The following is a 17962-nucleotide window of genomic DNA, read 5'->3' on the forward strand; positions in this document are numbered from 1 at the left end:
AGGAGCACTCCCTGGACAAGCTGCCAATCTGTCGCAGGGCACACACACCATTCACCCACACACTCATACCTATGGGCAATTTAGAGTCTCCAATTAGCTTACCTGCATGTCTTTGGACTGTGGGAGCAAACCAGAGTACCCGGAGGAAATCCAAGCCGAGAGCATGCAAAGTCCACACAGAAAAGCCCCAGGTCAAGATTCGAACACACAACCTTCTTGCTGTGAGGCGACAGTGCTACCCATTGCACTGCCCCAGTTAAATAGTGGCCCATGTACACACATAAAATGCATCTTCAAGGTGACTGGAACAAATATTAGTGTTTTGTTCAGCGGAAGGGTGAGTAAAAGTGTGGGTCACTGATTTTGGGTGGTTAGGCAGGTTCCACCTCGCCAAACCCTCCATTTACACACTGGAAAATATTTTGACCTGTTGTGTGCCAATTATTTCACAAAATTGTGTGTCCATAATACAGCAATTAAACTTACATGTGCATACAAAGTCAGAAATAAGCCTGGATTCAGTCTACATTTGTCCTTTAATTAGATGTATAATTTCATGCAAATCTGCATTTGCATCTTTGCAAACACAGTTTGAGATCAGCCATCAGTAAAATTGCTTGACTGCTTTTGCTACAAAGTGTAATTACTTGCATTTAATTGTGAATAAAAGTCAAGGACAAATTTGGACTGAATTCTGACCATTATATATATGGGAAGTAGGAGAAAATTGCTCTCAGACAAACTTCACAAATCATACATTTATTGAAGGTATTTATTTGTCCTTCTTTTTATTACAAAAGAAAGCTCTGTACAGAGTTGTGTTACATACATGAACTCCTCAGACAAACTCTGGAAGTCAAAAACTGAAGTAAAACAATATCCATTGCTGATCTTGCCACATACATTATAACAAAACATCCGGCATCAAATATCCTCTTTAGTTAAAAAAAAAAAAGAAAAGAATTTCCACCAAATTGTCAAGGTTTAATGTTGGAGTAACTCCTATGCCTTGCCAAAAAATTCTGCCATTTATTCTCAGTCAGTTCTTCAAAATTGGGAAATATTTTATGCAATATTAAAAGATAAATTTGCTTTACACATAGTGTACAGCATTCCTCAAGTTCATCTGTGAGGACAAACCAGCTTAAAAAATAGTAAGGTATTTGAAAGGGTAATACACGCTTAGCAATGCAGCAGTCTAAACCAGCTTCCTTGGCCAATGTGGGGAGGATTGGATAAGACAATTCAAAGTGACTGTTACCCATATCCACTCAAAATAAACAGTTGGGAGGGAAGAAAAGATGAACACCCAGAAAAAGACAACTGATTCTACTCCTCTCCAACCCCCAGCCCTTCCCCCAGACTGGAAACATAAACACTGATTCAAACATCTATAAAAATATATATATATATTTTTTTTTTTACCATTTATATTTCATGGCTTTTCTTGTGTCTGCATTTTCAGAATACAAAACTATCTACAGATGTTTGTACACAAATTTCATGCAGGTTCTCTCTCAGGTACAGAGCCTGAATTGGGAACACAAGAGGCATTGAACAGCAGAAGGGAAACAGCGCCATCTGCCTGTCGAGAATCAGATGCCACCTTTATGACCTCATTTTGCCATCGGCCAATGAGGTAGAGGGACAGAGGGACACTGACCTCATCCAGTGCTTCTGCTCCCAGTACTGACCTTTGTTCAGTACAGACTGAATGATTGGGTCAAATGATTGTTTAAAATACTTTAACCTTTCAAGCAGCACTTACATTCCTACAGACTATCTTGTTACTTTATGAATATCGAGAACAAGTGCGTTCATTCATATAAATGGAGATTGTGGTTCCTGTTGTGTTTGGAAGTTTCCAGTGATGTGCTTGAAGTGTTTTTGTTCCTAATTTTACCTTCATTCTACAGGATTAAAGTATTTCATATTACACAAGCATGCGTACACATATTGACCCAGGTTTTGGACAGTACTGGGGGGATGGCTCTGTCAAGAGGGGGGGGGGGGCGGTCAGAGAGTGGTCGGGAATGCACCCTGTGTGAGGTTCGGGGGAAGGGTCGGGGGGGTCAAGGGCAGGACTGCTTCTCTGTGGTCCGTTAAAATAACACACTACAAAAAAAAAAACCTTAGTGTTAAACACCAGCCTTCACGGCAAGGACAGGGAATCCCGTTTAGAGGGGGCTGTATTTTTTTCTACTTTTATTTCCACCTATTAGCCTGGCTTAATTAACTAATTGGCTGTAGACAAAAACACTGGTTCACCTACAGATTAGACTGTGGCAATTACATTCCAGAACAGTCTTTATCCATCACTCACGAGAGAAAACATAAGTGTGGGTGAAACGTAAGCTCACAAATGATCAGGTTAACTCGACGACTGACAGCCAAAGGTCGGCGTAAAATCCAGAAACGGACCTCCAGCCCCCCTGGAACACGGTTCTCCCGGCCCTGTCTTTCAGGCTTCTAAACCCAGGGGGTTTCCAATCCGACCCGAAACGGACCGCTGCGGGCTGCAGGTTTTTGTTTTAGCCCAGCACCGAGACACCCGATTGAAAAATCAAGACCGTGATATAAGCAGAATCTGATGTTTTAGCACTGGTCTAAAACAAAAACCCGCAACCCCTCACTACCTTACTCAGATAGCACTGCGCACCCCGTTTATGCCATTCCGTTTGATCGTCAAAATGCACCATACAAAAACACACAGTGAAGTGCCACTCGAAATGCAACGAAATGAGTGAACCTTAGAAAAAGCACTGGACTGATCTTCACACTTCACAAAAACCTTGTTTCCCTGCTATCACGATATGATAGTTTTAAGGCAGAAAATGTACTACTTAAATATAAACCGTATATGGAGTCGATAATCCCAAGAAAAATGCACATCTACAAAATCCCTGTTGAACCATTTCATTTATCAAAACCCAAGTCATACTCTTTTTTTTTTATGACAGAGCAGTAGGCACACAAAAGAAAACCAACGACATGTGACTAGAAAATCAAACAAAGTGAAGGGCGATGCAAAAAAAGAAAAATCTTATGATATGTAGACAAAACTGCCCAAAAAGGCAAAAAAAAAAAAAAAAAAAAAAAACACAGAACCAAAAATGTTCACTTTCTTTTTCCCCACCAGTCTTCCTGCTCCTGAAGAAAAGCGCACACGGATCCACGGGCGTGGCGTGGGCGTCGCTTCGAACCCGGTTCCCTCCGACCGCAAACCCCGCCTCTTGCACGCCATTGGGCGCGGCGGACTCCCGCAGCGCAACGGTTTACAGGTCGCCTCGGCAACGAGGCCGAGAGAGGTAGACGGAACCAAGCGGAGGCAGCGGACCTCTAGCGCGCAGACCCCACAACCGCCAGAACACCAGAGGGACGGGGCGAGAACCCTCCAGAGGCGAGAAAACCGCCACACACTTTCAGTGTACTTTCAGCGGTCAGGTTGACCGAGAGGCCGTGACCCCGACCGCTTTTCTCCCACGACTCCACCGCCACGCGACTGTCATTCATCATCAAACAAGGATGCGCAAGAAATTCAGAAATGTGTTTTGTAAAAATAAAAAAAAATAAAAAAGATAATTAAAAAATAAAATCTTTGACAAAATGTCAAAAAAAAATACATGAGCTTACAGTTTTCTGTAAGTTTGTGGGTTAATAACCTGGGCTTTTGCCTACTCTGTCGTCTCTGATGTGGACAAATTTAAACTACATATAGAAAAATAATCTATCCACAAAAAGGCAAGCTATACTCAACAGTCAAGCCCCTTTTTCAGAAGAATGGCAGAATAGAGGGAGAGAGAATGCTGAACGCCTAAATTTAATGGAGGGAGAGGGAGAGACGGAGGGAGAGAGAGAGGATGGAGTTTGTTTCCTTTCTGTTCAGGTCACATGACCCTAAAAGTTCAGTCACCTGACGGGCATTGTAGCAGGTGAAAGGGCATTGAATTGGAGCTGAACTAGTGGCAAGCTGGCCTCCGTACACATTTCAAAAGTCACAAAGTTACAGCACTCATACATTCTGCCCGCTAACATATCGTACATACATACATGTACATGCACACAGGCTCATACTGTACATACATGTGCACGCACGCACGCACATACTGTACATACATGTGCACGCACGCACGCACGCACATACTGTACGTACAGGCAGAAGTCACTGCTGGGGGTGCTTCCGACAGGCTGGAGAACGGGGCCTACGCCGAGCCAGGAGCCCTGAAAGAACTCAAACACGTCCCTGCTCACAGGGGGTCAAAGGGCAGCGTATGCAGGACGCCGGTGCTCGTGGAGGCCAGAGGCGTGAAGGCCAGGCAGTGCAGGGAGAGGCCGCGGTGATGAAGACGAGGGAGAGGAGGAGGCCGGGTTCCCTCGGCGCGCTAACCGCACCTCAACCAAATTCCACCCCCCCCCCCACCCCAGGCTGTGTTCCTGACGAGCAGTATTTTGGCACGATATTCCATGAGAACTTGGGCTTCTCATCCGAGGAGAACCTTCCGGATTCCTACTCCACACTAATGAACACACACGAACACCTCACACGAGTGTTTTAACATCGCTTTGTATACATAATGCCTATATTATCCATTTCTGTGCTCACTTACACGCGTACAAAACAAAGGCTTTAAAAAAAAAAAAAAAAAACCTCACATACAGTTGCACAAACAGGCTTAAAATATGAATATATCAATAGAAAAAGAAAAAAAATATATATACATATTTCCACATCTCCTTGTTTCCCATCCGTCCTCTATCAAACCGCATTAACACGTGCGCACCCACACACACACACACACACACACACGTTTACGCGTACACACGCTCACACGCGTACACACTCACGCACACGCACGTCTCTTTGGCAGAATTATGGATCCAGGCCACCTGCAGTGTATGCATATTGCAAGCAAAGTTGCTATTAAAACTGGCGGGGGGGGGGGGGGTGGGAAGAAAATTCGACAAAAACCGAAACAGGAACAAAAGGTTCTCAGCCGCACAAGTTCTGATCCAAAGAGCATAGGGAGGAGACGCCCTCGTCTCTTTCCGTCACTTCCATCGCTCTCACTTTCTTTCTGTGTTCTGGGACATATAAAACGCAGTGAGAAGGCATCAATAAATAGTGGTGGCAGTCGGCTCTCTGCGCGGTGTCTGCGTTTCCCTGGCGACCGCCTGTGCACGTGGGCGCGTCCGTCCGTCCGTCCGTCCGTCCGTCCTTCACTCGTTCTTGGCGTTGTGCGGAGCGTCGAGGTTGACCACCTGCAGCTCCGTCAGGTTACTGCTGCTGCCGCCGGATTGCTGGCCAATCACCATCTGCGAGGGAAACGGAGTACTTTAGTGCTGACCAATCACCATAGGTGAAGGTAAGAGAGCATTAGTGTTGACCAATCCCCATCCATGAGGGAAGTAGAGTGCAAGTTCAATAATCTAATCTTTTTTAAGCCCGGGAATTATTTAAACTAACTTCCGTAACTGAAATGGAATTTACCGGCAACCCTGCTACAAGTCCTACTGAGATTCGTTTTTTTGGAAAAAGAAGGGGAAATTATCTTAATTTTCCCAGGGCTGCTGCAGTGGGCCCCCAGGTCGGAGGTGAAGGCTTAAAGTACGGTCTGAAAGGTGGGGGGGGGGGTTTGCTTACAGAATGCAACTGCACTGCAGACACCGGGATCTGCACCGTCCCTGGGGGGCCGGCGGCCAGGAACACCTGAGGCACTGCACCTGGGGGGGGGGGGGGGGGGGAGCATTACATTACATTACAGGCATTTAGCAGACACTCTTAACGAGAGCGACTTACACAACTTTCACATCCAGCTGTATCCATTTATACAGCTGGATATATACTGAGGCACTTCAGGTTAAGTACCTTGCTCAAGGGTACAACGGCAGTGTCCTATCCAGGAATCGAACCTATGACCTTTCGGTTACAAGCCCAGTTCCTTAACCCACTGTGCTACACTGCCGCCCTCCAGACAGCCCTAAGCCAATGGGACAGCAGCATTACACATTCACTGCATTCTGATTGGTCAGTGTTACCGCCAAGTAGTATTTGTCAGGCTCGTGACCTTACCAGCCCGACCGGTTGAGCTCATAAGCTTACCCTAACTATGAGCCTGATCAAGCTGGTACCTGTGAGAAAAGCCTGGCCGACTTTCAGGGATGTGCCTAGCTGATACACCATTGGACAGTTACTTCTGACAAATCCTGCTCTTGTGTAGAAGGGGCACCAACTAGAAGCAGCGATTCAAGTCACCACAACCAATGACCTATAACATAACTGTAGCTCAAACTGAAATTCTAAAATTTCCAGAACCAATCAGAATGCAGAAGACCAATCTAACAGACCTGACTCAACTTCTTGTCCTGTGGTGGAGAATAACTGTCAAATGCACAGGGCTGGTTCTAAACAGCGATTACAAAATTATCTGACTCAAAAATACAGAAATGTTTTCTTCCTGTTTTCAATACAGAAATATTACTGCCTATCATTCAATGCAAACTGAAAATATAAACAAACATATATCAAAAATATATGCAAATACACTGCTAGACTATAGAGAGGAATGTGCAGAAATGTATTTTAAAGGACTTCTACTTTTTCTGACAGTAAGCTCCCTCCCACTGTAAATGCCCTTCACCCATTGGCCGGTGGTGTTAGAGGCCCCTCAGTGATTGGCTCACCCGTGTCCTGGCCCTGCTGGTGGGAGGGCCCTTGGGAGAAGGCGTTGAGCACGGCCAGGCTGCCGTCCGACAGCGTGGGCGCGGAGGCGTACATTACGGCGTGCGGGCTGGGGTACATCATGTGACCCGCCATGGAGGTAGGCACCGAGGAGGTGACGATGGTGGCGGGAACACTCACTGCATTCGGAGAGGGGAGACAGACACAGCAACCAATCACAATCCTGATCACAGAGAGGAGAGCTACACAGCAACCAATCACGCCACTGATTACAGAGAGGAGAGAGACATGGCAACCAATCAACAGGGACGCAGGGACCAATCACAATCCTGATCAGACTAGTGGGGGGTCACATGTACATGTATTTGCAGACGCTCTTATCCACATACCGAAGCTAAAAGGCTTGAGATAAAAGATCTGTACCCCTTTAATCCAACAAAGAGTTTCTATAAGTAACTAGAGATTCTACAGACCACCATCGACAGACAAAGTCTCCTTTAGAGGGATGACATTCAGAAGGGTCCCAGTACAGGCCAGGGGAGGAGTAGTGCCTGAGTGAGTTTAAACTAAAACACTGACCCCACCCCATCAGCCCTCGCAACTTCCTGTCAGATGAAGGACTTCCTGATAAATGCTTATATAACTTCCTGCTCTGTTCACCGCAATAAAGGCTCCTGAAATCATTCAATTTGAGCGACTAGGTTCTTAAACATCTTCCACTACATAGTTTTTCTGTTAATTCAATCTTTTAACTATATACAGTTATAAACTACTTTTCTACGTTGGCTTTTGATCTATCATAGGGCTTTAGCTAGGAGGCCAAGTCATTGGTCCAGTCCCTGCTTGGGGGAGGGAGAGGGGGGTTTTGTGGGGGCGGTTCCTTATTTCAAAGAACTCCCTCCCCCCACCCATCCCATGCAGGCGGGACAGGAAGTAGCAGGTTGCTGTTCCCGTTTTGGTTTGAACAGATGGCAAGAACAAAGTGCTTAGGTGTCTGAGGAAGTGGCCCCCAGCCCCGCCAAGGGCCTGGGGAGGCCCATGTGAGCAAAGGGGACTTTCTCTCCTGCTCAGAGAACCGCGTCTCCATGGCAACGCTGCTGTAACGTAAACGTACGGGAGATCTACCAGATCCACTAGCAGAGAGAGTGTCTGTTAAGAGTCATGGGCCAATCAAGAAGAAGGGCCAATAAATTGGGGGCCCAGGGGCCAAATGTGGACCCCCAACCCGTGTTTGTTTTTTCTTCCCACTCGCCAAGGGTTTTTTTACACCCCCTTCTTGGGAGTTCAGGTCCCGTCCTTCCCAGTTTTCTTGTTTTCACAAATTCCTGCAAAGTGTCTTTGTGACAGTCCCTGCAAAAGTCACTACACACATAAAGTAAAATGTAATTGAATAGGCAAACGCTTGGCCCTTTGATAAGAAAATTAATTTTAAACATTCAGTCATATTAAAAATTGCAACGCACTGCAACTGCAACTTCCCTCTAGTGACAGAATAAGTAAAAGATTTGCATATTTCAAGAAAGCATCTCCTGAGCACAAAGCCTCATATTCAAACACTTGTTTTAGGATAAAAAAAAGTTTTTAAGTTTCTGCCCCCCAGGAAGAAGTAGCTGAAGAGCCCCTGTGAAAAGCCACACAGCCTTTCACTGATCAATTAAAGCTGCTGATCACCAGTCCTCACCTCCACACAAAAGAAAACACACACGTGGTGACTCCTGCTATTACACTGAAGCTTTGAAGTGTGATGCGTTTCGACGGTGGTCTCAGTCATTCTGGCATGACGAGGCAAACTGTGCAGCGCTTCCTGCTGACCCAAAACAGCACGCAGGAGGCGAGTAGGAGTGACTTAATGCAGTTACCGACCACAGTGTAGCACACAATAACAAGCCCACATTCATTTCAAAACTTGTGTCACTTCTCTCTTCGTCTTTTATCGTTGCTCATTTTTCCCCCCAAAGCTGACGGCCATTCTTTGAAAACCGTCACTCATCTTGTTCGAAATACTGATTTTTTTGCTGTTTACTGATAATCAAACAGTTTTATTTTTAGGGTTGTTGTTGTTGTTTGACCCATATGCCCTGGTGTGAGCTCCCTGGGGGTCTCTCCAGGTATTTACAACCAAACAGCTGCGTAACACCTGCGGGAGAGAGGGGGCTGTCTCCCTGTCTCTCTGGCAGAGGGGCATGTCTCCAACCTCACTGGATCTGCTGAGATCTAGAACAACACGCTCCCCTTTCAATGGGATTTTAAGTGAACGGCTTTTATTCCAGGGGACTGACTGACTGTGTGTTCCTCTGAACTCTAGATGGCGCTACAGTCACTGTGGAAGAAAGCAGGCAGGCGGTTTCCACACTGGCCAGTCAAATTAAACCCTGCTGCTGCACGCCTGATCAGCTGAAGCTAAACTGTGCGCACGCTGCGGTTACAGACACCACGTTACATTTTTAAACAAATTAACTTCATGTTTGGAACATATGTCAGGCTATATTTTGACAAGGGCTGAATCACCGTTAATTTATCTGCCCGTAAATTTGGTGGTGGGCCCAAAAAACCTTGGAAACAACTTCAGGGGAATTCACTGGCCGTGTGTAATTTCTCTAAGAAGTGCTTTGCAGCTATGGCAGCTTATCTGAAGCTCTTACTTACAATTAGGCATTCAGCAGTTCCACGCTACCAGGGATTCAAAATGTTCATATCTGCATTAAATTCTACTACATGACATGACTGGCATATGGCGGGCACTCTTAAAACAGAGCGACTTTGTTAGAACACAAACACCAAAACCTCACTTCCACAAAGCTCTACAACCACTTAAATCTGTAATAGCAAGCAGTCTGGAAAACATAAACGATCTATTTAAGTGCAAGTAAATGTTTTTTTGGAAATTAGTAATGAGTATCTCAGCTCAGGAACAGACTTCAAACGGCGTTCAGGAACAGATTTCAAACAGCTTCTCGAAACGCCACGAAATGGTGGGCCTACACGAAAAGATGGAAGAACTGACGATGATTCACGGATGTGTAGTGAGAGGGTGTCTGTGAACGCGTGGAGCGAGGGAGATCGCACAGGCTGTGTCGTCATCCCTGTGGGGGAGAGACTGTGGATTTAGTCAGGTGCAGAGGAGGAGCCGTGTGTGTGTGTGTGTGTGTGTGTGTGTGTGTGTGTGTGTGTGTGCTTGTTTCTGTATGTGTGTGTGAGGGTGTGTGTTCCTAAAGTGTCTACCTGCCAAAAGAATAAGCGGTGAAGCAATGCCCTCAGTGAAACCCCGCCCCTAAAATGCAACTCATCCAATGAAGGAAGGGGTGAAGCTGTGCCCTCATTGAAACCCCGCCCCTAAAAGGCAACTCATCCAATGAAGGAAGGGGTGAAGCTGTGCCCTCATTGAAACCCCGCCCCTAAAAGGCAACTCATCCAATGAAGGAAGGGGTGAAGCTGTGCACTCAGTGAAACCCCGCCCCTAAAGGGCATCCCAGCCAATGGGAGCAGAGAGGCAGTCACCTGTGGAGCTGCTGGAGGGCTGGGAGATCTCCGGGCTGCTGTCACTGGTGCTGACAGAGCTCTGCTGGGTGGTGGGGTGGACCTGGATAGCCTGGAGCTGCTGGGCCATACCTCCACCTGAGAGAGAGAGAGAGAGACGGGGGGAGACAGAGAGAGGGGGGCAGGGACAGAATGGGCGCAGAAAAGAGAGAAAGACAGAGAGAGATAGAGGGGGGAGAGGAAAGAAAGCGAGGGGGGCAGGGACAGAGGGGGGGAGAGAGAGTGAAAGCCAGAGAGAGAGAGGGAGGGGGAAGAGAAGAAGGGGGGCAGAGAGAGATAGGGGTGAGGAAAGAGACAGTTTCAGAGACAGAAACAGAGAGGGGGGAAGAAGAGAGAGAGGAGAGAGGGACAGGGAAGGAGAGACAGAGAGTGCGAGAGCCAGGGATAGAGAGGCAGTAGGGGGGAAGAAATAGAGAGAAAGAGGGAGAAAGGGAGAGAGGAGGAGTGATTTTAACAAAACGTTACTTACTCATTCTATCACAATCACTGCGAAACAAACAGTCCACCTCAGCTGCCCTTGAACGGCACCATTAGCATTACATGAAAGAGAACGGTTAAAAAAGATTTGATTTACGACGCATGGCTGTATACACAAATTCCTTCTCCGCATGCCAGAAAAACACAGCCTGCGCTGCAGCAGGAACGCCAGCACGCCGCCCAGGTGACACCGCTGAATCATTAGCTCGCGCGAGCGCGCGGCTACGTTCCTGACAGGAAGCCAAGTCCCCCCCCGCTCCGCATCCACGGCCGCCGTTAGCCGCGGCTAACTTCACCGGCGGGCTCGGGAAACCAAAGGGAGCCGGTCTTGCGAAAAAAAAAAACAAATGCACCAGGAACTCGTGTAATCCGCAGGCAATGCTGTTACTCTGGGGTTAAATTATACTGATGCAAAACTTTAAAAAACAACGGAAGCATTCTTGTATAAGAACACACAGTTAAGCAAGTTAGCTTCGCTAAAGCAAAGCAAGCAAGCCACCTTTGAAATATTAACTGTGAAAATTGATAGAATTGGCCTTGTGTGACCTACCTGGACAGCTTCTGTCACCAAGCATTAGCTAGCCAGTTAAACAAAACAAAAACCAAAACAACAATGACAGGGAGGGAAGGGTAGAAAGTAGCTAGAAGTAGAAAGTAATAGATTGCAGAGAAGCAGTTTTCTTTAACACTGAAGAAAATAAGACCAAAGCAATAACCTAATATTAATTATATCTGATTTTGAAGCTTTCTATCAAATTTCAACTCTTTTCATTCCTCCATTAATGAGAAATACAAAATATCGGTGTCAGTTTTTTATTTGAAAGCCAGGTATCATAAGGGCCGTCAGGACATGCTCGAGAGCATGCATCTACTTGGGCAAACACTCAAGAAAACACAATCCAAGACGTATTTATTAACGTCAATTATCCTTCAGTAAGGAAATATCATGCCGTAATGTAAGCAGTCGAGCCCATCCAACAATATATAGTTTCATCTTTGCACACTCAAATGGGTTTGAGAATGTCAATAGGGAGGTCTTTGCTGCTCTTTAACCCATGAAGAGTAGGTTTATTTATTTATTTTTTACTTATTCTAAGCTAGTGTTCTAGCAACTCCATTGCTTTCAGTTACCAGTAGTGATGGTTACATCAGCATTAGAATGTTCAGTTAACAACATTCTAATCACATATTTGTGACCTCACAACTTAAAGGTATAATTCATTAAGGTCTTATTTTGGGACTTCTCCTTCCCAGGCCACCTAAACCAAGAGGTAAATCTGACCCTGGCCTACCTGTCATCCCTCTCTTGCCCCACCCCCCCGAGTTTGGGACAGACGTGCAGACAGACAGACGGACAGACAGACACTGACCTGTGAGAGAAAGGCCGGCAGGGAAGCGGAAGACCTGCTGGTTTTGAGCGGCAGTGACGGCAGCAGTGAGCGTCTGAGCCTGCAGGGGGTGCTGTTGCAGCTGGCTGAGCGGAATGGCAGGCGTGCCGGGGGGTAGGGCACCGCCTGGGGGGGGGGGGGGTTTGGGGGGGGGCACACGCAAACGAGAGATACGACCGCGTCGAAGTGAGTTTTTGACGCCTCAAAATCTGTTTTCCCCAGAAGTGGTTCAACAGTCAGTCCCCTGCTTTCTCACCTCCCCGCCCCCCCCGCCCTCAATACCGCTATGAAACCCACCATTTACCATCAGGGCTGCATTCACTTAGCGGATGCTTAACGTGCATTACTTTACTGGCAACTGGCAGACGCTCTCAGGCATAATGACTCAGGAGCGCATTTCACTGAAGCACCTGAGCTTAAACAGCAGTGTCCCCACATGGGAATCAAACCTGCAACCCTGGAGTCGCAAGCCCAGTATATAACATTATAAAGACTACAGTTATACACCATAGTAATGCCTACAGTTACACACCACCATAAAGCCTGCAGTTATGTAGCATTATAAAACCTACAGTTAAATACCATTATAAAGCCTGCAGTTATGTAGCATTATAAAACCTACAGTTAAATACCATTATAAAGCCTGCAGTTCTATAATGCTATAAAGCCTACAAGTTACATACCACTACAAAGCCTGCTGTTATATAACACTATAAAGCCTACAGTTATTACATGTTAAAATGGGACCTCACATTATCGTACTGGTCTGCAAACAGGCAGTGTTTGGATTTTACACACAATTCATCATTTTCATGGTTCTGGTTGCAGCTTACGTCCCATCCGTTAAACAAATAAACGTAATGTAGATATTCAGATCCTCCTTCAGAGCGCAGGCGGGCCCAATCATTAAATAATTTCTTTCACACCGGGATTACAGCATTCTAAGTTCTGTTCACATGCTGTGACTCGCTGCCCAATAAGAAACACAAATCAGCGTGAAGCCTGAAGGACTTCTCCCGCCCTGTTTTGATAAATCGCTAGGCAACAGGCCACAAATCAAAAAGCCAAATGTGAAACGACCCACAATAACCCCCATTTCCCACAAGCATTACCACAAATTACCCCCTTACCCCCAAAAATTTCCAACAACTTTACTGTTTAGGGGTCACGTGTAAGTCAGAGTGAATACGTCTATTTTTCCAGTTGGCATTTTAGAAAAATAGCTCCAGAAATCTGCTTCGCTCATGACCTAATAACGGTTAGCGGAAACGTTGTGTTCTGACGTTAGTGTAGGCGGGGGAAAAAAAGCCACAACGTTAAGGGTTCAGCCATGCACAACTCTAACTCTACTTGTTTTTCTAATCGCCAGTTAAATGGTTTTCTAAGGAGAAGGAGCAAATTTACACCAAATAAACGATAGCCTACCTTACTAACTAGCTACACAGTGCACGTTGTCAAGGTTACATCTCCAATGTAGATTCAGTTGCACTAAACCAGGCCTATGCAACTACAGGTCCGGCAGGCAGCAGTGTCTGTAGATATTTGCTCCGTCCATGCCCTACACCACCAGATTTCACCAATGAGCTGACTTCCTGAACCAGGGAGGTAAAGTAATTAGTAAAATCAGGCAATGTAGCCAACAGCTGGAGCAAATACCCGCAGGCATTGCGGCCCACAGGACCTGGAGTTGAGCAGCCCGGCAACTAGCGTTCTAAAATTCCTCTAGGTGTATGCGCACATTAAACTGAGGCAGAACGTCAGCTGTTATGATTCACTTGTTCTTCGTTGGTAAGCTGGTCTATCTTAGTTAGCCTGTTTGGCTAACTAGCCCAAGCTAATAAACTCATACATCGCCAGACTTAATTTGTCTTGGTTATGCTTTTGACCTGCACCTCCATTGTTCGTTTCATGCGGCTGACAGCCGCTAGTTCAGACATAATTTACTGACACCGTGTCATGTGCGAACGCTTGCGAACCCATTAAAATATCAGACAGTCCTTGGTACAAGCCACTAGCATTGCTGGAAAAGTTGATACAACAATGTTCCGTGTTCCATATGCAAAAGTGGCGACTGTCTCTATCTGCTATGGTCTCAGTTAATCTAGTAGTCTGTCTCTAATGTAGTTCCACAATCTCTACTGTTGTCTTTGCCTGCAACTGGACTGAGTAAACCCACAGTCCATGTCTAATGTAGTTCCACAATCTCTACTGTTGTCTTTGCCTGCAACTGGACTGAGTAAACCCACAGTCCATGTCTAATGTAGTTCCACAATCTCTACTGTAGTCTCAGTCTCTCCTCGCTAAGAAGGCGCCGCAGGGTGCACTGAAGTCTAGGCTTTGCAGTCACCGCAGAGTCTCTCCGCCAGTCTCAGTTCCTCGTACGTGATTGCTCTGCGCACTGGTGCCAAGCCGTTAGAAACACAGTTGGCTCTGAACGAGCCAGTCGTACAGATTAAGCAGAGATCGGGCTGAGTGCAATGCGCTAATCGCCGCTTCGACTCGGCTAGCGTGTTACTGCACGCCGCGCGGGCGTTCGGCTCCCCCCCATTACCGCCATTACGATAGTGAGGTTCCCCTCGAACAAACCCGACGCAGGAATCTGTGCCGCAGCCGGAGAGCCGCCGCTGTGCTAAAGAACAGGCGCGCTCCTTTTTTTTTTTTTTTTGGGTGGCTTGATTGTTTCCAGAGGAGGAGGAGGAGGAGGAGGAGGAGGAGGAGGAGGAAGTTCGGTTACGCCGAAGCTGGGAACGATTCCCAGGGAACCTGGACGGCGAGCGAGGGTAGGCAGGGGGTCAGGAGCGGGCGGGCGGGCGGCGGGACGCGGCCCACCTACACAGGCGTTTAGTCACTCAGGAGGACGCCTTCGGGATTTAGCGATTAGCCTCGTCCACCGAGACTTACGGAAGAGCGCAGAAAAGAAAAAGGCAAGAAACAGCGACGGTACGGTCTGATTAACGACAGAGCCGTCTGTTAGCGTCGACACAGACATGAAGTCAAGCACCACAGCACACAAGAGAACTGAAACCACCGAGTACGAACAGCTACAACAAAAAAAGCACGGTTAAAATTAACTGCGAAGAAAAAAAGCGCCTCAAAAAATGTAACACTTTAAAAGATTTTTTTTAAACAAGGGTGGAGTGAAATGTGATATAAAAGAGAGTTGGCTTCAAAAACATCAGTATTAAGTAGCATTGACAGCCAAATCAACACAATTCACAGACACGCATTGTGTGTGTGGAAATGTGTGCATACGTGTTATTTGTGTATGTGAAAGGTGTGTATGCTGTGTGTGTGTGTGTGTGTGTGTGTGTGTGTGTGTGTGTGTGAGAGAGTGTGTGTGTGTGTGTGTGTGTGAGTGTGTGCTGAAATATAGCCTGCGGAGGAAAACTACCTCGGGAAAACCATTAGTTAAATAATGACTAAAGAGACAACGAGGTCAAATGTGGAAAACTCTTCATGAGGGAATCGATATCGGCGTAATAACACACTCAGGGGGAACCGATCTGAATGAGCCTCGCGCTTGATGAGCTAAATGACACATCAATGCCTTTTTCATTCCCCCGCTCAGCGCCGAGATGCGCCGATCGTTCGGACGGCTTCGCGAAAAAACTCTTCACACTCAGCCCACACGCCAACCTCCCACCTCAACGCGCCGCTCGCCCGCCTCGGAGCGGCGGACCGTACGGGGACGGACGTGCGGACGGACGGACGCAGGCACGCACCGCTCGACCGCCTCTCCGGGAAGGAGCGAGGCGGAGAAATTCCTCCAACGATTCTGGAAAAATACAGCAGCAGGCAAGACGCGCCGAGCGCATTCTGGCAGCGCGCTACGACTTCAGAGCCGAATGTGCCCGGTTCGAAAGACGGACCCGTCCAGAGCAGCGTCTCGGGGAAAGTTATACCTGCGCTGCCGAGCATAAACAAACTCTAAATCACGTCCGAGACCAGAGACAACCCTCCGCTCTCCTCTCCTCTCCTCGCAATGCTCGTTTTGTTTTCACACTGCACTCAGATCCCTCTCTAAAGGACGAGAGTAATGTAATGTCCACACAGGCTCCTCGAGGACTACTGATCCGGAATCAGATTTCCACTGGACACATCCTGAACTGAAAGCAGTCCCGGGAGGAGGAGAGCTGATCTAGGATCAGTTTTATTTTACGCACGGCTTAATCATATCCTTTACAAGCAGAGGAGGAAAATCCAGGTTCAGTGGAGTAAAAGTCCTCCCCAGTGTTTTGTTCCAGTCACCTGGGGTTTGCTAATTAGCACAGTTCTTCAGCCGGGAGGTAGAACCGATTCATTAAATCAGCTGGTTGAGTTCATGGGTGGAAGAAACGCACAGCAGAACATTTACTTTCAGACCCCAGGACTTTCCTACCTCTGATTACAAGTCTAAAAGGCACAACCGAGCTAATTTTTCTACAATACAACCGAAAACCATCCAATATAGAAAAAGAAACGACCGATATATATGATCCAGTTAACACAATCCTGTTCCTGTGTACACATCCAACCAGAATGAGACTGAGAGTGTAAAAAATTATCGCTGTCACGTTCGACAGAAGGAAGAATGGCACTAGTGAGACCGAGGATGAGGTCGATTACAGACATTTAAAAACACATTTTGCTAGGATTCATAACTGTACAGATCCTTTCCTGCCCGTTGTCGACTGGATCAGATGGATGTACTGTACCGTCGCAGCCCCAGTGTAAGAGCTGTGAAAACGTGCGCTGATATTTCAGAGCGGCCCGTGCTGAATATTCATGAGTAATTACAGGCCAGGCTTGGCAGCCCGACTCTGACGCGCTCATTGTTCTCACTTCCCAATTATTCCCCTCCGACAATGGCCCCCCGAAGCCAGCGCGCTTTCAGAGGGCGACTTCCTTCCCCCCAAATTTAAACAAGGTCAGGGCCACGAGAGGGGGGGGGGGGTGTAAGGGGTGCACGACGGAAAGCCGCAGCCCAAATACTGTAAATGAAGTGTAAATGAATTTCCCCCACCCCTTTAATGTTATTTTCTTGGTTATTAAATGCAAAGTACCATTTTTTTGTCTAATTATACAAGCTGATGCCACCACCCCAGAACTGGCCCAAGTGTGTGGTGACCTAACCTGGACCGCACATGCAGAGACGGTTTAACGCGGGGGCAAAGACTCTTGGGGTGCATTAAGCGACAAGCGACGTTTTAAGGCTACAAGCGCCCCCTGACCGTGGGGTGGATGGGACTGGTGTCCCACAGCGGTACGGAGCCACCAGAACCATCAAACCCGATGGAGAACATGAGGGGAAGACGTATTCGGAAATGTCATGTTGTAGTTCCTGTCCAATAGTCACACGTCTGGAGAAAGAGCGAAAGTTAAAGAGACAGAGACAGAAATGGAGAGAGACAGAGAGCAAGATAAACAGAGGAAACAGAAATGGAGAAACAGAAGTGAAAACCAGAGAGAAAGAAACAGACAAGAGCAAGAAAACAGGGATGGGGAAGCAGAGAAAGACAGGGAAATGGGGGAAGAGAAGCGAGAGAGAGAGAGAGTGACAGAGAGATAGAGAGAGACAATGACAGAGAGAGAGAGTGACAGAGAGAGAGAGAGAGAGAGAGAGGAGAGAAGAGATAGGAAAGAGAGACAGAGAGAGAGAGTGAGAGATGAAAGAGAGAGAGGAGAGAGAGTGACAGAGTGAAGAGGAGCGAGTCACTGACATGAAGGTGAAGCAGTGGGAGCGCATGACGTAGGGGAGCCGTGGTCTTGAGCAGGATGCCGTGGTGACAGGTGACGAGGCTGACAGGTGGGCAGCCGACACGGGCCAGCAGGTGGTGATGGGAAACGACGGGCTGCTGTTCACTGCAGCGGACGTGAGTGAAGCGGGAGTGCTGAGGGCGCC

At 47.1% G+C, this 17962-nt stretch overlaps 1 protein-coding gene across 1 annotated transcript in view; it reads right to left on the minus strand.

Annotated features, from left to right (window-relative positions):
- Window positions 1-743: 743 nt before the first annotated feature.
- The window catches only part of LOC135249563 (serum response factor-like), a 43127-nt gene continuing 25908 nt past the window's right edge, over window positions 744-17962 (minus strand). The window contains exons 3-8 of the mRNA XM_064325174.1: window positions 17810-17962; window positions 12064-12285; window positions 10178-10294; window positions 6682-6858; window positions 5642-5721; window positions 744-5313 (exon numbers count right to left, since the gene is read on the minus strand). The exon at window positions 17810-17962 is cut by the window's right edge and continues 14 nt beyond it. Coding sequence (XP_064181244.1) covers window positions 5218-5313; window positions 5642-5721; window positions 6682-6858; window positions 10178-10294; window positions 12064-12285; window positions 17810-17962 — 845 coding nt within the window. The 3' untranslated portion in view covers window positions 744-5217. The remainder of the gene's footprint in view (window positions 5314-5641; window positions 5722-6681; window positions 6859-10177; window positions 10295-12063; window positions 12286-17809) is intronic.

Source organism: Anguilla rostrata, chromosome 2 (genome assembly GCF_018555375.3).
Source record: "Anguilla rostrata isolate EN2019 chromosome 2, ASM1855537v3, whole genome shotgun sequence".
NCBI classification, from domain to species: domain Eukaryota; kingdom Metazoa; phylum Chordata; class Actinopteri; order Anguilliformes; family Anguillidae; genus Anguilla; species Anguilla rostrata.